Consider the following 26,978-nt stretch of genomic DNA (forward strand, 5'->3'; position numbering starts at 1 on the left):
ACGTCGAGGACGAGAGCGGAAATGTGGAAGGACGGAGCGAGGGAGCAGCACGGGCTGGGGGGACAGCGCCGAGGGCAGGGGGGGCTGCTCCAGGGGACCCCCAGCCCTCCCCCAGCACTGCCTCCGTCCTTCCACTCTCCCACAGTCGCTGTACACAATATAGATATTTATATATATAATCTATATATATATAAAACACAGACCGAAGGCCAGGCGGGTGCTGCCGGCTCCGTGTCAGAGCCCGGCGGGTGCCCCCCGCATCCCCCCCCCCCAAAAACACAATGCTTTTGTCACCTTCGGGAACCACGACCTGGTCTGGACACACGGGACAGGGACAGGGACGGCAGGGAATGCGATTTTGTTTTTGTTTTCTTTTTTTAATTACGATTTTTAAATTTTTTAAATTTTTTTTTTGGTCATTTTCTTTTTTTTGTAATTTTTTTTCCGGTGTTTTGTGGTTTTTTTTGTTGGTTTTTTTGTTTGTTTGTTTGTTGTTTTTTTTTGGATGGTCGAGATGAGCTTATTGCAAGATTCCAGCTTCCTAGTCTAAAAAATAAAAATAAAATAAAAATAAGATAAACCCTTCCATAAAATCCATTCTCAACAATACATAAAAAAAACCGCTCACAGTATAGCGCTTTATGTACAGGGACGGAGCCGGGATCCGCTCGGAATGGGGCGGCTCCAGCCAGGTCTGGGCCCATCTCCAGCGTCCCCCGGGACCACCGACCCCCCTGGGAATTGGGGGGGCTCTGCAGGATGGGCACAAGACCCCCCCAAGGTGGGACAGCCCCAGATTTAAGGCGAGGAGGGGTCAGACCCCGGGGCTGCGGGGTGACCCCTCCCTGGGGATCTGCCACCCCTGGGGTCAGGGCCAACCTCGGGTCGGGGGTTTGGGGTGGGGGGGTTCACTAATTAATGCAAAGGAAAAGGGAAAAATCCCCAAGCCCAGCCCTGGAATGTCGGGGGACAATGGGGGAGCACCAGGAAGGTCCCACACGTGGCCGCCGGCCCCTCCGTGGGGGCTCCTGTACCCCCAAGGCATCGGGGGGACACGGAGCAGGGTGGAGGAGGAAAATCCACGGCACACACACACACACACCAACGCCCTCAGAGCGATGGCCACGGCTGGGCGAGCCCGGCCTGCCGGCTCCCAGCGCCCGGCGGTGCTCCCCGTGCCATTCCCGGCCTTCCCAGTGCTGGCCATTGGCAGCGCCAGCCCTTCCCAGCGCTCCCAGTTCCGCTCATCCACAGCACCAGCCGTCCCCGGTGCTCCCCGTGCCGGTGGCCACTCGGTGCTCCCGGTGCTGGCCGTTCCTGCTGCTCCCATGCCAGGCGTCCCTGGTGCTCTCCACGCTGGCCACTGCTCGCTCGCCCAGTGCCGGCCGTCCTCGGTGGCCACGCACCCCCAGTGCTCTCCAGGCCGGTCATCCCAGTGCTCCCTGTCTCCTCTGACCATTCCTGGTGTCCCCATGCCGGCCATCGTGGTGTCCCCATGCCGGGTGTCCCCAGTGCCCTCCTTGGCTGCATCCAGTTTCCTCTGCTGCTCACGGAGCCAGCCCGGTGTCCCACGGGGACGGTGGTGGCGTCTGTGACACGAGCGGAGGGGACAGGGTGAACCGCCGAGCGCTCAGAGGGGGCTGTGTCCGTCCAGGCCCCCCGTGCCTGGGGCAGGGGGTGGCCGAGGGTGGCGGGTCCGGCTCCGTGACGTCCTGGGAAGGAGTCCGTGCCCACGGAGCCGCTGACACCATCGCTGTGTCCGGGGGTCCCGGTGGCTCTGCCCGCCGTGGGGACAATGGGGGCTCAGCGGGGACCTGAGCCCAGCCCGTGCAGGTCAGTCTGGCACCAAGGGGGACCCGACGGGAACAACAAATAAAAATAAAAATATTTTTTTCTTTTTAAAAAAAAAAACCCCAAAACAAAACAGGAAGAAAAAAAAAACAAAGGAAAAAGAAAAAACAAAAACCAAAAAAGCCAGACGGACGAGGACTCTGTATTTGGTCTAGAAATGTAAAAAGCAACTCCCCGCCGGGACAGCCCGAGCTGCAGGGCAGGGATGGAAGTCGGGATCCATCCCCGGGAACAGCCGGGCACCGCTCCCGGCGGGACGGCCGTGCCACGGCGGGGACTTCAGGCGGCGACAAGATCCTGGCCGGCAGCACCGACCCTCCCTGGGCACCACCCGGGCCTTGCGGGGCGGGCGGGATCCGGGCCCGGGCCGCTCCCGTCGGTGTCGGTGCTACGAGACCAGGAGCGTCCAGACGAGCGGCACCACCGCCAGCGCCGCCGGCGGCACCCTGAGGCTGCAGCAGGAGTTGTTGCTGGTGAAAATGGGCTCCGGGGATTCGTAGAGGGAATCGTCTGCGGAAAAAGAAGGGACAGAGGGAGGGTGAGCCGGGGGATGGCTGCGGTCCGGGATGGAACGGGAGGCGCGGTGATGCTCGGCACTCCGGGATTGCGAGGTGGCAGCGCTGGGGCGGTGATGAGCTGGGCACAGAGCCCTCCCCAAATCCCAGCTTCCCCAAATCCCAGCTTCCCCAAAAGCGCAGCTGCCACTCCCGGGACCCGACACGGGGACAGCCGAGCGAGGCTGTGGCCACCGGGATGGGCAGCGTGGCGATGCCGAGGGCGCTCCGGTTCCTGCCCTTTGCCCGGGGTTCCGGAGCCTCGTAGCCCTGCCCTGGGCCAGGTGACATTGTCCGGAGGTCACACCGGGATGGAGCCGCTCGGGACACGGTCACACCCTGCCCACAGCCTGGGGGTCCCGGGAGGGCAGCCCGGAGCAGATGGGGACACACCGGGACACACGGGGACACACCGGGACACACCGGGACACACGGGGGATACACCGGGGACACACCGGGACACACGGGGACACACCCGGGACACACGGGGGACACACCGGGACACACCGGGACACATGGGGAACACACAGGGACACACCGGGACACACGGGGACACACCGGGACACACGGGGGATACACCGGGGACACACCGGGACACACCGGGGGCACATGGGGGACACACCAGGACACACCAGGACACACCGGGACACACCAGGACACACCGGGACACACGGGGGACACACCGGGACACACGGGGGACACATGGGGACAGACGGACACACACGGGACCCCACGTGGCCCCTCCCCCGGCTCAGCTCTCTCCAGTTTGTCACCGGATTTTGGATTTTTACGGAGCTGGCGGCAGGAAAAGCAGAGTCAGCTCCCACCTGGAGAGGCTCCAATGCTCCACCCGCCTGGTCCCCCCCGTCCCCCCAATCCCAGAGCATCCCTCGTGCCCGGGTGAAGCTTCCAGACTCATCCCAGGGCCAAACCCAGTCAAGGGGTGCCCCCTCAGGGACCCCCCCAGGCCCAGCCTCTCTCCCCCTTCCCTTCCCCTCCGCAAGACGGAACAAAATCCCGATATTATTAAAACACTAAAAAATAATATCGGGAGATTTCCCCGCCCAGCCCAACCCCGAACGGAACGTGATGAGTTTTTACAGATGCCGGGTTTTATTTGAAAGCCACCAAAGGAAGGGAGGCGAGAGCCATCGGTTACCCGGTGACATTCCGCTGTCCCCGGGGAGAGCCGCTGCCATTTGCTAATTACACGTTAACAGCAGAAGAAAATTATTAATTTGTTTTTTTAAATGGCTGATTTATGCGAGTCAGAAAAGTAGCCACCGAGCAGGGATGATTATTGTTATTCTGTTTTTTTTAAAAATCCCTATCTCTCTGTCTGGACAGTGCTGAGGGGCCCTGTCCCCATCCCTGTCACCATCGGGGTGGTACCCAAAGGCCACCACTTGTCCCCAAGCCTGGCAGGACCTGGGGGCCCCCCCAGGGACCCCCCAAAGCTCTCACTTACTTGTTGGCCGAACATAAACCTTCAGCTTCAGGCAGGGCCTGTCCACCGTGTTCGGGGGGGACGCGGCTGCGGGAGGAAAAGGGGACAAAGGGGGTGGGTTTTGGGGACAGCCAAAAACGAGGGTCAAGGCACTCAATAAAAATAATAAACATTGTTAAAATAATAAACATTGGGAGAAAGGGAGGAATCACAGTAGTTATTGGAGTGATACTTTCTCTCAGGATGGGAAAATGGGATTATTTTATATTTATATATAAAAAGAGAGTTAATTTTATTTTATATATATAAAAAGATTTAATTTTAATTTAATTTTCTTTTTTTTTAATTAAAGCAGGTGGGTTTTTTTTTCCCTTTTCTGTTTTGGCATTTCAACCAATGGCAGGGAAGAAGAAGGTGCTGAGCACAGCAGGACCATGAGCACCCCAACTCCTCCATCCCAACTCCATCCCTGCTCCATCCCAGCTCCATCCCTGCTCCATCCCAGCTCCATCCCAACTCCATCCCAGCTCCATCCCAGCTCCATCCCAGCTCCATCCCTGCTCCATCCCAGCTCCATCCCTGCTCCATCCCTGCTTCATCCCAGCTCCTTAATCCCAACTCCATCCCTGCTCCTCAATCCCAACTCCATCCCTGCTCCATCCCAGCTCCATCCCTGCTCCATCCCAACTCCATCCCAACTCCATCCCAACTCCATCCCAACTCCATCCCTGCTCCATCCCTGCTCCATCCCAGCTCCTCCAGGGCTTCCATGGGAATGGGCTTTATTTACCCTCCCATTTTCCTTTTTGGAGCTGCACCCAATAGGGGGAAGGAGAAAGTGCTGAGCTGAGCAGCACCATGGGCATCCTACAGCATCCCATCCCATGGAATTCAACCCCACAGAATCCCATCCCAAGGAATCCTATCCCACAGAATCCCATCCCAACCCACAGCATCCCATCCCAAGGAATTCAATCCCACAGAATCCTATCCCATCCCACCCTACAGAATCCCATCCCATAGCCTCCCAACCCACAGCATCCCATCCCAAGGAATTCAATCCCACAGAATCCCAACCCACGGAATCCCATCCCAAGGAATCGCATCCCACAAAATCCCATCCCACGGAATCCCAACCCACAGAATCCTATCCCATGGAATCCTATCCCATGGAATTGCATCCCATGGAAATCACATCCCACAGAATATCATCCCACAGAATCCCATCCTACAGAATCCCATCCCACGGAATCCGAATTTACAGAATCCCATCCCATCCCACAGAATCCCATCCCATCCCACAGAATCCCATCCCATCCCACAGAATCCCATCCCATCCCACAGAATTCCATCCCATCCCACAGAATCCCATCCCATCCCACAAAATCCCATCCCACAGAATCCCATCCCATCCCACAGAATTCCATCCCATCCCACAGAATCCCATCCCATCCCACAGAATCCCATCCCATCCCACAGAATCCCATCCCATCCCACAGAATTCCATCCCACCCCACAGAATCCCATCCCATCCCACAGAATCCCATCCCATCCCACAGAATCCCATCCCATCCCACAGAATCCCATCCCATCCCACAGAATCCCATCCCATCCCACAGAATTCCATCCCATCCCACAGAATCCCATCCCATCCCACAGAATTCCATCCCACCCCACAGAATCCCATCCCATCCCACAGAATTCCATCCCATCCCACAGAATCCCATCCCATCCCACAGAATTCCATCCCATCCCACAGAATCCCATCCCATCCTGCTGCATCCCATCTCCATCCCCAGGGCCAGCCCGTGCCCTTGACCCGCTCCAGAGGCACGAGCGTGTCCCGGTGCTGGTGGGTTAATGGATTCCAATCCGTGGGCTCGAGGAGGAGGTAATTTCTTTTCTTTCATGTCTGCTAAATACGGTTCCTCAAAGAGGCATAATTTCTAATGTTCCGCATGACGGGAATTCTAACCGGGTTAGCAATGATCAGCTTCCCATTTACTCCTGTGTAATCTCTCCCTAACGACATTAAAAAATAAAAAAATAAAATAAAATAAAATAAAATACAAGAGGGGAGGGCCGGTGGGGGGAAAGAGAGAGAGAGAGAGAGTTGTGGCCGCAGTTATCGTGCCGGTGACATTTTACAGGGGGGGAAGAGAGAGGGGGGGAAATGGTAATTTAATATAGATAAAAGGAACAAATTAAGTGGGCTGAAAACAGCTGCTTTAGGAAAAAGAGGAGGAATGATAAGGTGGAGGAGCGTGGCCCTGGCTCCGGGGTCGGGGTCGCGCTGCCTCGTTTGGGTTTGGGTTTTACCCCAGCACCTGCTCCCAGCACTGCTGGATTATTTTTCCATTGGGTTCCTCTCCCCCTCCTGCCCCTGCGGATGCTCTGGAGGTGGAAATTCCCTGCCAGGGCCCTGCAGGCAGCAGCAGTTTCCTTCAGAGCAGGCCAGGTGGTTCAGGGGTCAGGTTTGGGAGAGAAAGGGAGCTCAGACTTGGGAGAGCACAGGGATACACGGGAGAGCATGGGAATCACGTGGGAGAGCATGGAATTACATGGGAGAACATGGAATTACATGGGAGAGCACAGGAATATGTGGGAGAGCACAGGAATTACATGGGAGAACATGGAATTACATGGGAGAACATGGAATTATATGGGAGAACATGGAATTACATGGGAGAGCACAGGAATACATGGGAGAGCATGGGAATTACAAGAGAGCATGGAAATACATAGGAGAGCATGGGAATCACATGGGAGAACACAGGAATTCCATGTGAGAGTGTGAGAGCTCAGGAATTACACACGAGAGCACAGGAATTCATGGGAGAGCAGGGGAATATGAGTGAGATAATGGGAACACACGTGATTAGGAGAGCATAGGAATTCCATGTGAAAGCATGGAAATATAAGTGAGAGGATGGGAATTACATGGGAGAGCACAGGAATTACATGGGAGAGCACAGAAATACATAGGAGAGCATGGGAATAGATGGGAGAGGATAGGAATTCCATGTGAGAGCATGGAAATGTAAGTGAGAGGATGGGAATCACATGGGAGAGCACGGGAATATTTTTGAGGGCACAGGAATACACAGGAGATCCTGGGAACGCTGCCTGGGGCCGGGGCCATTCCCAGTGCCATTCCCACTGGGATGAGACCAGTGCCTCTGGAGAGCCTTGGTCACTTTTCATGCCCAGAGCTGTGACACAGCCCCAGCGAAAGTTTCCACGGGACGTTTGCCCTGAGCTGGAAACCCTGCGGGTTTGGGATGAATCCGCAGCATTTTGGGCCAAAATTTTGGGCCAAAATTTTAGGGTCAAAACCCCAGCCACCAGGACACCCCTGGGACACTCCCACCCCATGCCCAGCGCCACTCACAGATGTAGTAGTACTCGTGGCCGGGTCGGAACTCGAAGCCCAGCGAGAAGGGCGTGAAGAGCTGGAACTTCTCGGAGAACTTGAGGGGCCCGTTGGGGGAGTCGGGGCGGTTGCACTCCCAGCGCTTGAAGCCGCGCTGCCGGTGGTCGCAGGACGCGTGGCCCTCGTAGTTGACCATGTAGAGGATGTACCTCTCCATCCGCTCCGGCAGCGGCTCCTCGTAGTGCGGGCAGTAGATGTCCAGGTAGTCGTTGATGCTCACCTCCACCGTGTAGTCCCCGCGGTGGAACCTGAGGAGAAGTTGGGTCAGAGGGTCAGCAACTCGCCCTCGTTAGCGTTGGGGAGCACACAATCACGGAATGATGATTATCCTCATCATCATCATCATCATCATCATCATCATCAATATGAACGTGGTTTATTTGGGTGTCAGGGGTGCACAGACCCAAATCTGACCCCCCTTGGTTTTGAGTTGAACGTGTTTTTATATTGTTATATAACTTTCATATTAATTATTAAACTTACATTGTTCTATTGTATATGCATTGATTCTACCCAAGCGTGGATTTCTCGTGATCCCCCCAAACCCCTAACATAGTTTTTCATGATTCTTTAAACAATAATTAATCACATCTGACAATTATATCATTTATCATATACTGACTACACAGGTGCAGTTCCACATGATCTCAGCAAGCACAAGGCCTAACATTTCCCAGGGCCTACTTCTAACACTTTTTCCCAGGGCTTGCCAAGCCTAACTTTCTTTCTAACTCCCCGAATTTTCTATGATTTTAAAATCTTTTACTGTCACTGGCACTCTGGGCTCAGGGAATCGCGCGGTGGTTTGGGTTGGAAGGCACCTCAGACCTCATCCAACCCCTATGGATGTTCATTTCTGTGCCCTGCTCGGTGTCCTGGGCTGGAGCTGGGCCAAAGCCGCTCTTTTTGGGACTGAAGAGGTTCTTGTTTTGTGGGAATGAGCCAAGGAGAACCATTCCCAGGAGACTGAGTGCTGCCTCCAGCTGATCCTGGACCATCAGATGTGAGTAAAGAGGTGCAGGTGACCACAGGACAGTGGAATCCCAGGATGGTTTGGGTGGGAAGGACCTCAAAGCCCATCCAGTCCCCCCTGCCATGGGCAGGGACCCTCTTCCACCATCCCAGGGTGCTCCAAACCCCGTCCAGCCTGGCCTTGGAAACTCCCAGGGATGGGGCAGCCACAGCTTCTCTGGCCACCCTGCCCTCACCTCTCCATGATCCAAGGCTTGATCCAACCCCAAAATCCCCATTAACCTCTCCAGATTAATCCAGATCCTCTTTGTTTCGCGCCAACAAACCGGCGCCATTTGGTAAGAAACCACACAAAAACGATTATTCCCACATCCCCACAGCTCAGCGCCGCAATCCCGGTGTCACCGGTGTTCTTGGCACCAATTATCCCAGAGATTAAGGGATTAGCAGCACTGGAGAGCTCCGTGGCACGTGCCAACAACCCCCCTCCAGCTCCTGGGGGCTGCCCCTGTGACCCCCTCCCCAAATTCCAGACCCCCCCTGGCATCACAGCCGGTGGAGCTCCAGGCCAAATTCAGCTTCCCCTCCTCGCTGAGCGAGTTTTTCTTCATCAATTTAAGGTTCCCCCCATCAGGAAGCCCCCCAGAACCTCAGCACCCCACAGCTCCAGGGCTTGGCCAGCGGATGGAGGGACCAGCACAGCCCTGGTGGGCCGGACAGCGACCACAACCCCCTCAAGTTCCCAAAGCAGCATCTCGAGGCTCCCTAAAACCCCCCGAGGCTGCGGCAGCTGCTGAGAGTGACCCCAAAAAGGGAAGGGGGGCACAAAAGGAGGAGGTGTGGGGAGAGGGGGGGGTCCTGCAGCCCCCCTCCAGCTCATTACCTGCCTCATAAGCTCTCTGATCACACAGCGAACGCGCTAATTAAGGAGCAGGGTTTCTCCCTCTCCTTCCCTCTCCTTTCCCGAGCCAGTTGTGCCAACCCTGCCCCTGGCAAGGTAACATTGGAAAATGTAAAATTAATACAAAGGGCTGGAATTTACTGGGAAACAATTTTCAAACGCGAGGAGAACAATAAAAAATATTTAAAGAGAAAATCAACAAAAAAACCTTCTTCTGGCTGCCTTTTATTTAAAAAAATTATTTATTTTAATGATCGTTACTAAAGCCCAAGAAAAGGCAGGGGGGGGCCCCATGTATCAGGGGAATACTAAGGATGATAATGATAATAATAATAATAATAATAATAATAATAATAATAATTCGATTTTTGGGAAAAACTCACTTCAAATTGCTGAATTAAAGATGATTAAAGCTGATTAATGGCCCAGACAGAGATGGGTGCAGGGGGGCTGCAAGGAGGGGGGTCACCCTCTTTTTGGGGGCTGTGGGGAGGGGTCACCCTCCTTCGGGTGAGGGGGTCTGTGGGGACCCCCAGCATGGTGCACCCCACTCTGCATGGGGTCCTGGGCTCTACCAGTGCATCCCAGTCAGAGGCTATGGGATGGGGATGATGCCAGCACCAGAGCCATGGGATTGGGATGTCACAGGATTGGGATGATGCCACAGGATTGGGATGATGCCACAGGATTGGGATGATGCTGGCACCTGGATAACACCGTGGGATGGGGATGATCCCAACACCAAAGCCAATGCCATGGGATGGGAATGATCTTACTGATCCCATCATCAGAGATGACATCATGGGATGAGAATAATTCCATCACCGGGGAAGATGCCATGGGATGGGGACAATGCCATGGGATGAGAATGATGCCGTGGGATGGGGATGATGTAATGGGATGGGGATGATGCCATGGAATGGGGATGATGCCATGGGATGGGGACGATGCCATGGGATGGGTGGGATGGGGATGACGCCATGGGATGGGTGGGATGGGGATGACGCCATGGGATGGGTGGGATGGGGATGATGCCATGGGATGGGGATGATCCCAGCACCACAGCTGGTGTCACAGGATGGGAATGATGCCATGGAATGGGGACAACGCCATGGGATGGGGATGATGCCATGGGATGGGGATGATGCCATGGGATGGGGATGATGCCATGGGATGGGTGGGATGGGGATGATGCCATGGGATGGGGACGATGCCATGGGATGGGTGGGATGGGGATGATGCCATGGGATGGGGACGATGCCATGGGATGGGTGGGATGGGGATGATGCCATGGGATGGGGATGATGCCATGGGATGGGGATGATGCCATGGGATGGGGATGATGCCATGGGATGGGTGGGATGGGGATGATCCCATCCCCAGGGATGAACCCTGGGAGATCCTGGCAGCACACACTCCGTGGACACCCCGGCTCTGGAGCTCCATGCTCCCACCCACGGAGCCTGGCTCCATCAGGTTGGGGTTCAATCGACAGCACCGTGACACCCCTGCCCCTTCCACGACAGGAGCAAGAATCCACCCCAGGGAAATTGTCCGGAATTAAAATCTGGGGGCTGGTGAAGCCCCTTTGGCAGCACCCAGCCCCTGTAGCCCTGCACCATGCCGGGCAGGTTTCCCTGCTGGAAACACATTGACTTCCCAAGTTTTTACCTCTTGGATATTCACTGTGGAGGGGAAAAACCCTTCTGGGAGGAGACAGATGGAGCCCCCCTGGCTCCTGCAGGGCAGAGCCAACCAGGGGAGCAAATCCCCCACCCAAACCCTGGCCCTGGTCCCCCAACCACAGCCAGTGCCTCAGTTTCCCCTCTGAGCTGCAGCAGCATCCTCCCAAAATCCCCAAATTCGGGCAGCGACCCAGCGCGGGAACAAAGCGGATTTGTCTCTCTACACCCTGCGAGACCAGCCAGTGTCCCAAGGGTTAAATAATTCAGATTTTTCTTTCCTGAACAGCTTGAAAAGAGATATGATTGCACCCGCTGGAATACGGGGAGGGGGGGGGATATTATGGATGGAAAAGAGCTATTTAAGCTGAGGAATGGTGTTGGCACATAAACAAATGGGTATAAACCGGCCATGAATAAATTGAGGCTGGAAATTAGGAGGTTTGGAACCACTGGGGGCCGGTCGGGGCTCATGGGGGCAGAGGGGTGAGGGGGGGATTGGGACAGGGGAGCCAGGTATGGGGTCCCCCCCCCGCTCCAAGGGCACCCGTCCTTGCAGGGCCAGGCGCTGAGAGACTTAAAATCTCCCTTCCGCTTTCATCTCCCGAAATCTCCTTCATTCAAATAGTCACAGCGTGATCAGGAGTAATAAGCCTATTACAGAGCAAAATAAAACACAGCAGCTCCCCCCCCTTGCCCCCCCAAACCAGCCCCCCCAGCCCTCTTTGGGGCTATTAAATACAACCCGATGGAAATTCAGCTGCAGAGCAGCCAATGTCAACCCCCCAGCTCCCCCAGCCCTGCAAGGTGTCCCCCCCACCTCAGGAAATGGGGACAAAGCGGCTCCCGGAGCTGGGGGGTGGCAGGGAAGGGTCCCTGGGGTGCAGGCGCCCACCGACCCCTTCCAGCAGCTCCTTTCTGCATTAATCCTGTTGCTCGGCTGGCTCCTGGCATGTCCGTGGCCGGCAATGGACTTCACGCCGGGAACATTTAAGCCGGTTTTCCATCTGTTTCTCCTTCTCCTTGGGCAGCCGGAATCGCTGCCGAGCCCAGCGCCATCCCACGGGATGCCCGGCGCTGGGCAGGAGCCGGACGCGGCCATCGGGGGGAATTTGGGCCATGTGCTGGTCCCAGGGTCCACAGGCTGATCCCCGTTCCCTGCTCAAGAGGCAAAAGCCACCTACGGAGCTGGGAGGGGATGGAGCCGGAGCAGGATGCACCTGGACATCTGTGTCCAGCCAGTTTTGGTCCACGCCATCCCACTGCCCCCTCCCACCGCCCCACCAAGGTGATTTTAACCGTGTTTCCCAATATTTTCCACGTCGGACAGCGAGCGTCCCCTGCACCAGCACCTCCCAAACTCCCTCCAGCATCCCAACACAGCCAAGCCCTGGCGCTGGCAGGGATGAGATGACATTCAGGGGACGCCCCATCCCCACCGACCCCACCCCCCGGGACGGTGGCAGTGACGAGTGGCAGTCCCCGGAGGCTCCGGCGTTGTCCCCGGTGCCTCGGTGGGACAGAGCGGGGACGGCGCCGTGGCTCACGGAGCGTCGGTAATGCGGTCCGGAGGGACCCCGCCGTACACACAGCACCTAAATTATTTAATTTCTCCAAACTGCTGCACCTTTATAAATCATTAAAAGTTCCTTTTGATCTGTGTTAATGAGGTTTCCTGAGTGCGGGGCTGGGAAATGCTTCGGCGCCAGAAAGAGACGCCGCTGATTAAAAAAATAAAGAGGGGGCGAGAGGGAGCGTGTGGGGCGGGACGGGCACGGGCAGGGGTGGGGGGCACGGGGAGGTGGGCATGGGGTGGGGGGCACGGGGTGGGGGCACCGGAGCTCCCCAGGGCCCAGCCAGGCAGTGGAGGGGCTTTAGGAATGCCTGTCATGTTTATGTTCTTTCCCTTTCTCTTCCCCTCCCTTTCTCTTTCAGTTTCCCTTTCCTTTCCAGTTTCCTGTCCCTTTTCTCTCTCCCTTTCCCCTTTCCTGGAGCTTTCCAGCCGGGGAATTCCAGGAACACGCTGGTCCCAGCTGCCACCACGTCCCTGGGAAATGCCCGTGGAAGGGTTGGGGCTCTGGTCCTCCTGGTGCTGTGGGAAACAATTCCCTCTTTTGGGAGCAGCGTGATGGGATGAAACCCCCCAGGGCTGTCACCGGGAGCCGTGGCCAGCGGGAGCGCCCGGTTCCAGCGGTGCCACCATGGGTGACCCGGCCGGTGACACCGTGGGAGCGGTGGGAGCGCTGCGGCGCCGGCCCTGACAGCTTTAATGCCGATATTTATCTCCGCTCCAAACCTCCGAGCCCGGCTCAATCACCGCGATCGGGAATGACAGTGACGGCTCCCGCCGGTGGCAGCTGGGATTGGGCTTAACATCGGCTGAAAGCCCTGGGGCTGCTCCGGTCGGGGACAGGGATGGGACAGGGATGGGACAGGGATGGGAACAGGGGTGGGACAGGGATGGGACAGGGATGGGAACAGGGGTGGGACAGGGATGGGAACAGGGGTGGGACAGGGATGGGACAGGGATGGGAACAGGGGTGGGACAGGGGTGGGACAGGGGTGGGACAGGAATGGGAACAGGGGTGGGACAGGAATGGGAACAGGGGTGGGACAGGGGTGGGACAGGGATGGGACAGGGGTGGGACAGGGATGGGAACAGGGGTGGGACAGGGGTGGGACAGGGGTGGGACAGGGGTGGGACAGGGGTGGGGACGGGTGGGACAGGGGTGTGAATGGGGATAGACACAAGGACAGGCACAGTGATGGAGACGGGGACAAGGATAGGGATGAAGATAATGTGGATAGAGACAGGGATGAGGACAGGGATGGGAGTGGGGACAGAGACAGGGATGGGGACAGGTATTGGCATGGCAGGGGGGATAGATGGGGACGGAGATGGAGATAAAAACTGGTACAGGGATGAGGATGGGGATGGGAACGGTGATTGAGACAGGGATGGAGTGGGGATGGAATAGGGATACAGACAGGGACAGCGATAGGGATGGAGATGGGCACAGGGATGGGGACTGGCGCAGACATTGTGGGTAGTGAGAACAAATTCCATGCAGGAGCAGGGATCACTTCCCCAGCCCTGCCATCCCCGGAGCTGCCCAGGGACCAGCACTACCCCAGCTGGAGCAGGGGAGCAGCACCCCCAGCCCGGCTCGGCCTGGCTCTGCCAGAACTCACACCTCCACTGACGGATATCTCCCTTTCCCTCCTTTTAAGGTAAATGACAGAAAATCCCAGGACAGCCATCAGCCTCCGAGGTAACCTCGTCCCGCCTCGGCCGCGTTCCCACAGGATTCAGCGGCTCCTGTTACCTGGGGCAACGGCGGGGAAATGACGGCTGGCATCTAAATTGCCATCATTATGCTCCAGAGCCAACACTCCCCATTTACACTTTATTGTCATCTTTTGCTTTAGGGAGATGCTGAGATATTACAGGATGGGGTGACAGAGCGGGATGAGATGGGATGCACGAGGAGAGAGGCGCGGAGATAAATGGGGACCCCCGGAGCTGTTATTTCAGCCTGATTGAGGATCCCGAAGCAGAGCCGAGCCCGAGCCCGCAGGCTGTGGGGAGGCTTTAGCGCACAGGAGAAAATAAAATTTGTTTAAATGCAAGCGCCAGCCTGGCGGGGCTGGGCACGTGGTACCTGGGAGAGGAGGATTCCCACCAAAGCGGTGCCGAAAACGCCGCGGAAGCTGCTCAGCCTCCTCATACTGACGGAATAATGGGAACTGATCCTTGCTGGCAGCTGGTGCTGGGACCACACCGTGGGGCTGGCACCTCACTGCACCCCTGGTACCCCTCTGTGGGGCTAACACCCCAATACTGGACACTGTACCCCATTCCAGGGCTGGCACCCCACTGCAAGGACACTCCTGGCACCCCAAAGCAAAACCTGCTCTTGGTTCTCCAAACTCTGAGTTCATTCTCCCTCCCCATCCCGTTTTTTGCCAAGCTGCACAAAGGAAAAAAGCCAAACTTGGGGTGTCACCCCCCCCATCCCCATCCCCAGACTGCGTTGAGACAGGGCTGGGGGGGCTGCTGGGGACAGTGGGGGGAGGAACGGGGCCTTTCAAGCATTTGGAGTGAAAAAAGAAAGAGAGAAAAAAGAGAAGAGTCCAAAAACTGAGCAGCTTTGCAGGGAAGAGCTAGGGTAGCTTCGCCCTCAGCCCCACTGGGATTGGGATCGGGAGATTCTTTCCCACACACCTCCCTGAGCAGGACCCCAGAGCTCCCAGTGCCCGGGATAAACCCAACCAGAGCCACGACCCCATGGATGCACCAAGAACTGGGATTTTCACACGACCCAGCTCGACACGGACACGCCGGGTGGATGGATCCTACCATGATGCCAAGCATGGATCAGACAGGTTTTTCCCTTGGACTCATGACATCACCTTCTTGTCCAGAAAAAAACCACAGGTGTCAGCTGGAAATTGTGGTTTTGACACACAAATATTCCATTTTCCACATGCCACAGACTATCCAGGGGGATGAACCTCACTCCCCAGGCAGGAGGAGCCTCTTTTTGGGGAGCTCTACCCTCACACCGCAACCAAAGCTCCCTGGAACCGCTCCAGCTGCTGCAATTCCCACCACTCACCCCTCATTAGCATGGATGCTCGTTAGCCCAGCGCTGAGACTAATCAATACTGCCATTAACCGACTCCCCAGAATTAATGCGCTTGAACCTGGCAGGCTCTGGGATATTGGTCATTTTTCCACTTAACCTGGCAGGAGGAGTTTTTCCCTTTCCTGGTGGCAGTGGATGATAGAGGGAAGCTGGGACAGTTCATCCCCACAGCTCCTGGCTGCTGGTTCACCTCCAGCTTTGGGTTCACCACCACTTTTTGGTCATCCCAACGTTGTTGGATGCTCCCAAACCTCAGGGAGCAACATCAGCACAGGGGAAGGGCAGCCCTGTCCCGAGCCATGGGCTCGGAGACCCTGGGCAGGGCTCTGGGGTCTCCAATGCAGCATGGGGACACCCAGATCGTGACCTTCTGGTGCCACCCCATTCCTGCAGCTGCTCCATCCCTTCTGCCCCAGGTTCCCTGCCCCGGAGCCCCGGGCAGGCACAGCCGAGCCGCTCTCCAGGGCACCCCAGAGCCACCCTCCCCTGCTGCTCCCGCCGCCTCGCAGCGCCTCTGGCTAAACAGAGATCAGAAATGTTAGATCTTTCTTAACATCTCCTGCCAGCACTGTCAGTGGCCCTCTCCAGAGTACCAGGGCCCTCTGTTATGTAAACACAGCACATTCTCTGTCAAAGATTAAAAAAAAAAAAGCCTCATTTGCACATAAAAGCAGCCTCTGCACTAGTTACGGGCACTGTGGCATGTAAGGAAGACTGTAGGTTAAATTCAATAATAAAGTGGGGTGGTGCAGAGGTCCCGCTCCAGCTCCTTCTCCCTCAGCCCAGCCCCGGCTGCTCCGGCCTGACCTGCGGCCACCAAGCGGTGCTGGCCACGAGCCCCTGGGCTGGGGACTGAGGGGACACCGTGAGCCGTGGGTGAGTGACCCCAGGAGCCTCACTGCACCGTGCCAGGCCACCCTGAGACCCCACCCTGCTGCTCCTCTGTGCCCACTGCATGCTCACGGCACCCCAGACTCCATCATCGCCATCTCCTCCCCTTGGCACCCCATCCAGAGCGGGGCCTGCTGCCCCACGTCCCTCCCAACACATTTTTGGGAGCTGGCAGCGTCCTCACGCCCCAGCACAGCTCTGCCATCGCCACGGAGCGGCTCCCGGCTACCGAGGCACCAGGAACCGCTCAGATGACAAATGTGACACCGTGGATGTGACATCCCTTGCTGCCAGCCCTCGGTGACGCGGTGCCCACTGCGGTGGGGTGGCACCGGGGGGGGGGTCTCCGGCCACGGCCGCCCCTCCAGGGACCACCAGCGGCTCCGGGGATGGCGGCAGCCAGCCGGGCCCGGGGCTGGATCCGCACAAATCAAATCAGAGCAGAAACTCAACTATCGGAGAGACGAGGGCTGGGAAGTGTCACGGTAATTGTGTTAGTGCCGGCAGAGCCATGGCTGATCCGGGAGCCGGGGGGCACGGCAGGGTGGGCACAGCAGGGTGGGCACGGTGAGGTGGGCATGGCAGGGTGGGCATGGTGAGGTGGGAACGGCAGGGTGGGCATGGCAGGGTGGACATGGTGAGGTGGGAATGGCAGGGTGGGCACGGTGAGGTGGGCATGGTGAGGTGGGAACGGCAGGGTGGGCACGGCAGGGTGGACATGGTGAGGTGGGCATGGCAGGGTGGCACAGAGCAATGGGCACACAAGGGTGGCCACCACAGGATGGCCATGATGGGATGGGCACGGCAATGCCAGCACAGGAGCTCACTGGACACCCAGATCCGTCAGGCCCGGTGGCAGGACTGAGGGTCCAAGAGGGATCAGGGCGAGGGCCAGCGGACCCAGACAGCAGCAGAAGGGGCAGAGCCAGGTGGCAGGAGGGGTCACAGCGATGACTGACAGCAAAGGTGACAGGGACACCAAGATCTGGAGGGAGGTGATTCATTCCCAAATCACTGCATGCCACCAGCCAGCACACGTGTCCCCACAGACACCGGCCTGGCACTTGTGTCCCCACAGACACTGGCCTGGCACTCGTGTCCCCACAGACACTGGCCTGGCACTCGTGTCCCCACAGACACCGGCCTGGCACTCGTGTCCCTACAGACATCGGCCTGGCACTCGTGTCCCCACAGACACTGGCCTGGCACTCGTGTCCCTACAGACATCGGCCTGGCACTCGTGTCCCCACAGACACCGGCCTGGCACTCGTGTCCCCACAGACACCGGTCTGGCACTCGTGTCCCTACAGACACCGGCCTGGCACTCGTGTCCCCACAGACACCGGCCTGGCACTCGTGTCCCCACAGACACTGGCCTGGCACTCGTGTCCCCACAGACATCGGCCTGGCACTCGTGTCCCCGTGCACACTCAGCCCTGTGCACACCGGCCCCGCTCACGTCCCCACCGCCGTCGGGCGCCGCACGTCTCTCGCAGCCGGACCCCAGGCACGTGCCAGCGGCGCACGGGACCACGCGTGCTCATCCGTGCTCCGGCGGCTCACGCTGAGCGCCCTAATTACCGCGTCTGGCCAGGCGGGCGGGCGCTGATAACGGGCACGGGACGGAGCTGCCGGGGGTTATCAGCCGGTGACAGCCGGGCCCCCCGCCGCAGCCCGCTGGGACAGCCGGATCAAGGCGCCCTTCGGGGGTCTCTGGAGGGGGATGGGGTAAAAAGCCCCCCAGGGGTGACCTCATTAGCACGGCCGAGCCCCAGCATGGTTGTGGCTGGGCCTGGCACGCTGCAGGCAGAGCCTCAGGATGTGGGGTCGTCTGCGGTACGATGGCGGTGCCAGCCTCTTGTCCCATCTGCTGTCACCTCCCCGCTGTCCCGGGAGTGAGGGACAGCCCTTCCTGGGGCACCCACCCTGCCAGTGGCACCAGGCTGGAGGGGGATTTTGGGTGTCCCTGGTGCTGTGAGGGGCCGGGTGGCAGCAGGAAAAGGCACTGAGACGGATCAGTGTCACGCTCCAGCCTCTGAGCCAAACCAGTCGCTGTCCTGGTGCTCCCCAGAGCTGCTCCTTTGGTCTCATCCCAGAGACACAACCGGGACACGGCACCATCCTTCCGTGACACCAGCGCGGTATCCGCTGCTCCCGTGCCTCAGTTTCCCTGCCCTGGGGCTGGATCTTCCTGCACGGCGCGGTCCAGCAGCAGGAGCGACAAACAAGGAGCACATTCCCCATCCATTTAGGTGGCTAAAGACACACAAATGAACACGGATAAACACGGATCGGTGCATTATTTCACTCGTTGCCCACTCTATTTTCGGCCGGCGGCTGAATTCCGGGCAGTGGCGGGACGGGAGGCGGCAGGACGGCGGTCGTCGGGAGCACCGCTGACTCTTTAACCTTGGAACACTTGGAATGGCAGGGAATTTGGGGCGGTAATTTGATCGGCGGGAGCCGGGCGAGCGCTGGCCCCGCAATCACCGGGAAAACGCCGACGCGGTGGAAATCGGCCGCCGCTGCCCAGCGGGACATCACGGCGGGGCCGGGCGGGCACGGGGACACGGCTCAGAAGGACGGACACAGCGCAGGCACCTGCCTGGCACCCCGCAGCCCCCTGTTCAGTGCCACCCTGGCATTCCCAGGCTCCAGATCCGCGGGGACCCCCAGCCAAAGGACCCCTCTGTCCCCCCGTCCCGGCAGTGCGGGGCTGCGGAGCCGTAATTCATTATGCCCGGCCCTGACAGCTCCCTTTGACGGGGTCTCCGGGGGGGCCGAGCGATGCCTTTTGTCTGACCAACAATTAATTATTTCCTGGCTAATGATGAACTCCGACTTGCCAAGCAGGGAGAGGCTGCGTGCGGGAAGGAGCCAGCCCTTCCTCACCCCGCCGAGCCCCCTCCCCACCACCTCCCCCACGGCAGGGTGGGATGTTGGGGTACCCAGGGATAAGGCTGGGCTGTGGGACCCCCCTGCATCTCACCATCCTTCTCAAAGGGTGGCTGCCCGCCAAAAAGGGCTCCCCAAAAGCGGGAAGATGGTGCTGGGCTGGCAGGATGGGTGCCCCTCTGGCAGTGCCAGCAGGTGGGTGCTGCGCTGTGCTGCGGCAGCAGGTGCTGGCGGCACTCTGAGTGCCAGTGGCGGCAGCCCCGGAGCGCTCCAGGAGCGGATAACCGGCTGATGGGGCTGAGCTAATGGAGAAAATCCATTTAGGATCACTCGATACTCTCCCCTGGGCTTTCATTACACCTCGGGGCTCCGCAGGGCACCGGGCCCTGAGCCGGCCTCTGCCAGCCCTGATCCCATCGCTGCCGGCTGCATGTCTCGGCAGAGGCGCTGCAGGGGTGTGGGGAGGGCTGAGGGGAAGAACAGTGGGGAGGGATGAGGGAAGGGATGCAGGGAGGGATGCAGGAAGGGATGCAGGAAGGGATGCAGGAAGGGATGCAGGAAGGGATGCAGGAAGGGATGCAGGAAGGGATGCAGGAAGGGATGAAGGAAGGGATGAAGGAAAGGATGCAGGGAGGGATGCAAGAAGGAATGTGCATGGGAAGTGATGCAGGAAGGAACGTGCATGGGAAGTGATGCAGGAAGGGATTCAGGGAGGGATGCAGGAAGGGATGAAGAAAGGAACATGCATGTGAAATGATGCAGGAAGAGATGTAGCAAGGGATCTGCATGGAAAGGGATGCAGGAAGGGATATGGGGGGATGCAGGGAGGGATGCAGGAAGGGATGTGCATGGGGAGTGATGCAGGAAGGGATTCAGGAGGGATGCAGGAAGGGATGCATGGAGGGATGTGCATGGGAAGTGATGCGGGAAGGGACACAGCGAGGCTTGTGCACAAAGCCCACAGCCCTGAGCTTGTAGCTGCAGGTGACAAGAGCAATGCCAGCAATCCCTGCGAGGGACAGGGACAAACTGGGGTGCGATTGGGCCTTGCCCTGGAGCAGCTCCCAAGGAGCCTGGCCTGGAACAGGGACCCCTGGGGCAGCGGACACTCAGGCCGGGCTCCCCATGGCAGGAAAGGCGACAGAGCCATGAAAAGAAGTAAAATAATTATCGGGCGCTGGCGGCTCGGGCTCCCGCCCGGCGCGTTCTGTTTAAGGCTAGTTAATAGCCAGTGTTCTCTGGTTAGGCCTGAATGACATTTCCAGAGTTATAATAACTGAGCTATTACTCGCCGTATTGATGCATTCCCCCCGCCGGCAGCGGCTCATCCCGCGCCGTGCCGCCCGGCCGCCGAAAGCTCCTTTAGTCAATAGCACTTCTATTTTTCATTACTCCCTGGAAATGTGGCTCTTGGAAGCTCATCCGTCATTCAATTACGCCCTGGTTCAGTCCTATCATACACGTGTCATAAAGTTCCTCAGATCTGAACTGCTGTTAATTTTCTGCGCCATCCCAAGGGGATGCCCGGGACGTGCCTGGAAAGCAACCAGGCAGCCGAGGGCATGCCGGGTACGGGCGCTCCCGGGAGCGGGGGCTGCGGCACTGCCGGGGTGCCCGGCTGTGGGGGGCTGCAGCGCCGGAGGGGTCACCCCGGAGCTCGGATGCTGTCCCTTCCCCACGGCAGTGGCAGCGGGCCTGGTGCTGCACGACCTTGGCAGAGCTGGGAATTTATTCCTCGGGCTGGTTTATTCTTTTATCAGGTGTTGGTTTAACAGGGCGAGCTCCCCCCTCTTCCCCTTTAATCCTATCGGCATCTGTGTTCGGCACGTCCGTACCCAGAATAATCACCTGCCTGGCAGATTTGTCACTTCACCAGATGTAATCGGGGAACTTTTCAATTTTTTTTTTATTTTTTTTTTTTTCCTTCTTTTTGAAACTCTCCTTATTTTCTGTTTCTTAGAAGCTGCAGCTCGCGGGCAGAGGCAGCTGCTGCAGGCGGTACCTGCCCCAGGTCACCCTCCCCAAAGCCGAGGGTTTGCTCTGCTCAGCTCCGCTTTCCAGCTGGGTTTTGGCTGAGGGGAGGATGTCAGGGCAGTGGCACAGAGGGTGGATGCCAAATGCTGTGCCATGGTGGCTGTTGCTGCCATCCTCTGCTGCCAGGAGTACACCTGGACGGGCACAAACCCTGAGCCAGGGGGGAAAATGGGCACAGGATGAGGCTGGGGGATGTTGGGGATGGAGGATGCTGAGTCAGGGGGATGCCAGGTCAGGAAGATGCCAGGCTGGGAGGATGCCAGGTCAGGGGGACGCAGAGGTTGCTCACAACATGTCCCTACACAGATGCCGAGGACCTGCAGATCCTTCACGGCCTTAAAAACTCACATCCGAGAGATGATGTCAGCCCTGATCCCTTCCCCACCCCTCCAGGCGTTCCTGCTTTCCCACCACGGAGCGCCCGTGGTTCTCTCCCAGCCAGGGCTGCCCTGGGGATCCCCGCCCGTGCTCTCCTGTCCGGGGCGTCCTGCCCAGTCCCCTCATGAGTGCCTGGGTGGTCTCAGCCACTCCTCGTGGCCTCCCAGCAGGACAATGACCCGGTCCCTGTCCTGCTCCCACGCGCTGCTTCCCCTAAGCCGGGACAGACACACGGCCGGGTGGGATGGACACACGGCCGGGTGGGATGGACACACTCCCGGGTGGGACAGACACACTCCCGGGTGGGACGGACACACTCCCGGGTGGGACGGACACACTCCCGGGTGGGATGGACACACTCCCGGGTGGGACGGACACACTCCCGGGTGGGACGGACACACTCCCGGGTGGGACGGACACACTCCCGGGTGGGACGGACACACTCCCGGGTGGGACGGACACACTCCCGGGTGGGACGGACACACTCCCGGGTGGGACGGACACACTCCCGGGTGGGACGGACACACGGCCGGGTGGGACGGACACACGCCCCGCTCAGTTGTCAGCCCCCGGCACAGCCGCGCTCCTCCCGGCCCCTTCCTGCTCCTTGGACAGCTCCGGCCATGCCGACGGCTCTGAAGGGATTGACAAACAAACATTCCCATCAGGAGGATGAGGCGGAACAGCCACGAGGCTCTCACAGCCCCGGGACAATCACCGGGCTCTCAGCCGTGCTGGAACAGCCTCTACCCCAGCTCTGAGCTGGGAAACTGAGGCAGGGAAAGCTCTGTGCACGTGCAGGGTGGGATGTGTGAGCTGGGCAGCTCCCGAGCATCCCGCGGGCATCCTCTGCCAGCCTGGCATTTCCCTGCTCCCCTCGCAGCTCCCGCTGCGCTCTGGGCACGGCTAATGACCGGCCTAATTGATCTCTGACGAGGCACCAGAGATCGATGCTGGATCCCGCTCCAGGCTCTGCGAAAAGCCATTTCTCCTGCCCGGCCGGGCAGCACCGCCCCTCGCCCGCAGGGAAGCGCCCATCGATCGGGGCAAGGATCGATCGGGTGCAGAGGGGATGGAGGGGAGGGCGGCCACCCCCCGGCAGCGCTTTGCTCCAGCCCCGGGGCACCGCAGGCTCCAGGAGCTCCCCCTGCACCCGGAGGCTCCGGGGGGGGACACGAGGAGGTTCCTTGTGGCCATTCCAGGTGACACGGGGCACGGCCAGCAGCGAGGGGGGCTCCTCCCGGGCACCCCTCCCACAGGGCCAGGCCGGAGGGTCGCGGTGCCTCGAGAAGTGAAGGGGTAAACTGAGGCACAGAGCCCAGCGGTGCCGGTGAGGTCACAGCGCCAGCAGATCCACACTGATTTCCTCGCCTGACTCTTCCCCCCGCCCTTGTTCCTTCCCCTTGTGTCCCACCGGCCAAATTTGACTTAATTTGGCGCAACCGGCCGGGGTCTTCACTTCTCGGTGCCCCCCTCCTCCCCTCTCCTTTCACTGGGGTTTAAGCCTTTTCACTTCGTCCATTCACTCCAAGGTTAATCAGATTAAAGCCCTGCCCGGGGTGCTGCCTCCCCTCGCACACATTCACCCCCTTATCCCCCCTCGCCTCGTTTCACCCCTTTTCCCCCCGTCAGGTTTTGGCAGCCAACTCCAAGGTCTGGGCATGGCCATGCCAGGGGTCAGGGGTGGCACCGGCTGTCCCTGTGTCCCCAGGGAAGGGCACAGAGTGGGGGGTTCTGGGGGCACAGGGGGGAACATCCTTCTGGAATGATGGGGTGCGAGACAGGGATGAAGGCAGTGGCAGGACAGGGATGAAGGCAGTGGCAGGACAAGGATGAAGAGGGTGGCAGGACAGGGATGAAGGCAGTGGCAGGACAGGGATGAAGGCAGTGGCAGGACAGGGATGAAGGCAGTGGCAGGACAGGGATGAAGGCAGCACCAGCCACAGGTCCCCAAAGCCATCCTGCTCTTTGAGGAATCCCTCCTCCTCCTCCTCCTCACATCCCAAGCTGAGCTAAAGGAGCATTAAATTTGGGAGAATATTAGTAAAAAAGGGTATTTTTTTTTTTTTACTTTTCCCCCCTCTTTTCACCCAGAATCGTGAGTGGATGAGGGGTTGAAGCCAGGACCACGTTGCCCACCCTGGAGCCCTCAGGTGCACACAAGACCCAGACCCAACACCCAGAGGTTGGGGTCACCCCACAGCCCGGGACCCTCCACTCCACAGAGGAAAGGAACAATTCCCCTCTAGAAACTTCCTGGCCTCACCCCACGTACTCCAGCCCCAAAAAAATCACCCAATGCCCCCCACCTAAACCTCAACCATCGATTTCCATTCCCCTCGGCCCAGCCCTGCACACAAACGCATTCGCCACGGCCCCCTCCCCGACAGGGATTGTATGCAAAGGCGGAGAGAGGGAATGAATAATTCATCCCCGCTGTCTTTCAGAATTACACTGTGGAAAAATAAATCTGAGACTACTATATTAAAAAAAAAAATTAAAAACAAAACAAAACAAAAAATAAAGGAGAAAGGAGCGAGGGGCGCGGGGAGAGGCAGCGCTGGGTTCGCGGCCGGGGAGGGATGCGGGGATGAAAAGCGCCGGCGCGTCGTGGCTCCTCTTCCATTGAGCGACTCCACATTCAGGTCCGTGCGGAAACCACCGGAATCCCTTCCTGTGCTTTGTTCTGCGGCCCTTTCAGCGGGGGCTTACGGGGCTGGGCAGGGGGCGGCGGGGAGGGGGGGCACAGGCCGGGGGGAGGGGGCGCGTTGGAGAGAACCACTCATGCGTTCGGCTGGTTGAGTTCAAGGGGCGGCGGGTGGGGGGCGAGGGGGGCTGGGGTGGGTGAGAGGGGGGCTGGGGTGGGTGAGAGGGGGCTGCCCTGGCCGGGGGCTGTGCTGGGTGAGAGGGGGCTGCGCTGGGGGGCTGCCCTGGGGTGAGCGGGGGTCTGTTCTGGCTGCCCTGGTCATGGGGCTGTGCTGGGGTGAGGCAGGGGCTGCCCCGGGTGGGTGGGGGGCTGCCCTGAGGCGAGCAGGGGGGCTGCCCTGGCCAGTGTGCCCCCTTTGGCTCAGCCAGAACCCCTTCAACACCACCCTGCCAGCGCCTCGGCAATCCCAGCACGAGGGAGGGATGCTCTGCCCCATGGCAGAGGGGTCCCAGCTGGGTTTTTTGGGCTATGCCCTGAGCCCTCCCGGTGCCCAGAACACCCTGAACGGGACCAGCCGTGCCCGCATCCCCCCTCGCAGCTGGCGGGGGCCACGTGCTGCCGCGCAAACGGGGAGGGGAGGAAGCGGGAGGCACTTTAATTTGGCTATTTAAAAATAAAGAAATAACGCAGGCTTTGAAAGCCCGGAGGGGTCCCAGCGGAGGGACCTCATCCCCCCTTCAAAGGCCGCCTCTGCTTTCTTCCCCCCGCTCGCAGCACACAAAGGTGCACGAGCACTTTCGTCTCTGTGGAAAGACCTTTTTAATTGGTTCCAGGCAGAAGGTTAAAATCTCTCCCCTTCCCTGTGCGCTTGGCTAAGAGGGGAAAGGGGGGAAAAGCGGGGAGGCAGGGAGGAAGGGTTGTATGGAGGCAAAACAACTCCGGCCGGCGTAAAGGGGCTGAGCCGGGGGGCACCCGGGGCCAGCGCCCCCAAGGTAGGGTCCAGGGTCACCGAGGGTGACGAGGATCCAGGTGGGATCAGGAGAGACCCAGGGGGCTGTGGTGGGGGCACTAAGGGGGCTGTGCCAGGCCCTGGGGCAGGAGGTGCTCCTGGGAATGGGGAGATGCTCGGTGCTTCCATGTGAATGCAGGGTTTGAGGGTTTCTGCAGATTCCCAAGAAAAGCGGCTGGAAATGTGGTGCCTGGAGGCTTCACGTGGGGAGGAAGCTGGGCAGAGCAGGAGGGGCTGCTCCCACCTCCACGTGTCTCCCCATGACCACGGGGTACCCTCGGCACCTCCCCATCCACAGCGGGGTGACCCCAGGATGGCATCCCAGAGCTTCCCCATGGAACCCAGCCCCTCACCATTCCCATTCCCATCCCGTGTCCCTGTCACTGTCATCCTCCTGTCCCTGCCACTGCCATCCTCCTGGCCCTGTCCCTGCCATTGTCCTATCCCTGCCATCATCCTATCCTTGCCACTGCCATCCTCCTGGCCCTGCTATCCTCCCAGGCCTGCCATCCTTCCAATACTGCCATCCTGCTACTCCAGCCATCCTCCCAATCCCACCATCCTCCCAGCACTGCCATTCCCGGTCCTGTCATCCTCCTGTCCCAATCCTCCATCCTCCATCCCAATCCTGCCATCCTCCCGGCCCTGCCGTCCTCCAAATCCCACCATCCTCCTATCCCTGCCATCCTCCCGGCCCTGCCATCCTCCCAGCACTTGGGTTTCCTTTCACGGAAGGGGGAGCTGAGAAAAACGCATCAATTATTGAGCCAGGGCGGCGAGCCCGCCGCGTCCCCCTTGCTGATGCCGCTCAGGTAGAGCCGCGCGAGCCGCAGTCAGACACCTCTAACACGATTAAGCTGCAGGGCTCTGCCAGCGCGCTTCAAGGTCAACTTCTCCGAGGCTGACAAAAGGCACGGCGGGCAGCGGCTCCCCCCGCCCCCGCCCGGGGCGGCAGCGCACGGGGGACGGGCACCAGGAGCCCCGGGAGATGGCACCGGGACATGGGGAGCTCCAGTGGAGGATGGCAGAGGTCCCACGGGGATGGGGATGCAGTGGTGGAGCTCCTGCTGGGATGGGGATGCAGTAGTGGAGCTCCCACTGGGAAGGGGTCTCTCCATGGGGCTCCCAAGGCCAGGACAGGGACCCTCTGTGTCCCTCCACAGCAAAGCCGCTCCTGTCACACTGGCAGGAGCGGGTCCAGCCCGGCCGGCTGCACGTGGAGCGGGAATTGGATCCAGATGTTTCCCCCAGCAGCCGGAAACCGCTTCCCCCCCATCCCAAAAGTGCTCGGCAGCCCCTTCCACCACCCCACAAGGCCTTGGTGGGGACCAGGACAAGTGGTGCTGATGGGGCCGGGATCCAGCCAGGCATGGCAGAGGGAGCAGCTCGGGAGGGGACGGGGGTGGCAGTGCCAGCTCTGCCGTGCTGCTCCTGCACTTGGTGTTTGGGCACTCACAGTGACAGGACCCCCGGGCTGGCACAGCCACGCCCCACCCCCTGCTCATCCTCACCCTGCTCATTCCCTTCCAAATCCACCCCGCTGTCGTGCACGGCGAAGGGGGGACAGCAACCCCTCCCACGCTCCACGAGCACCCCTGCAGCAGAACAAGGGATGGGTGCCCCCAGGATGGGTGT

The 26,978-nt window shown here is 59.3% G+C and overlaps 1 protein-coding gene across 2 annotated transcripts in view; it reads right to left on the reverse strand.

The window, feature by feature from the left end:
• Positions 1–316: 316 nt before the first annotated feature.
• Positions 317–26,978, reverse strand: part of EFNA2 (ephrin A2) — a 42,543-nt gene continuing 15,881 nt past the window's right edge. The window contains exons 2-4 of one of the 2 annotated variants that reach the window (XM_005531273.2): positions 7,244–7,533; positions 3,874–3,939; positions 317–2,361 (exon numbers count right to left, since the gene is read on the reverse strand). In XM_005531273.2, the coding sequence (XP_005531330.1) occupies positions 2,240–2,361; positions 3,874–3,939; positions 7,244–7,533 (478 nt within the window). In that variant the 3' untranslated portion in view covers positions 317–2,239. Of the gene's footprint in view, positions 2,362–3,873; positions 3,940–5,612; positions 5,875–7,243; positions 7,534–26,978 lie in introns of those variants that run through there. The other variant, XM_088067728.1, reaches the window with a different exon arrangement.

The sequence above is a fragment of the Pseudopodoces humilis genome, chromosome 28 (assembly GCF_049639895.1).
Source record: "Pseudopodoces humilis isolate 2021_Gansu_Grassland_sample_001 chromosome 28, ASM4963989v1, whole genome shotgun sequence".
Taxonomy (NCBI): Eukaryota; Metazoa; Chordata; class Aves; order Passeriformes; family Paridae; genus Pseudopodoces; species Pseudopodoces humilis.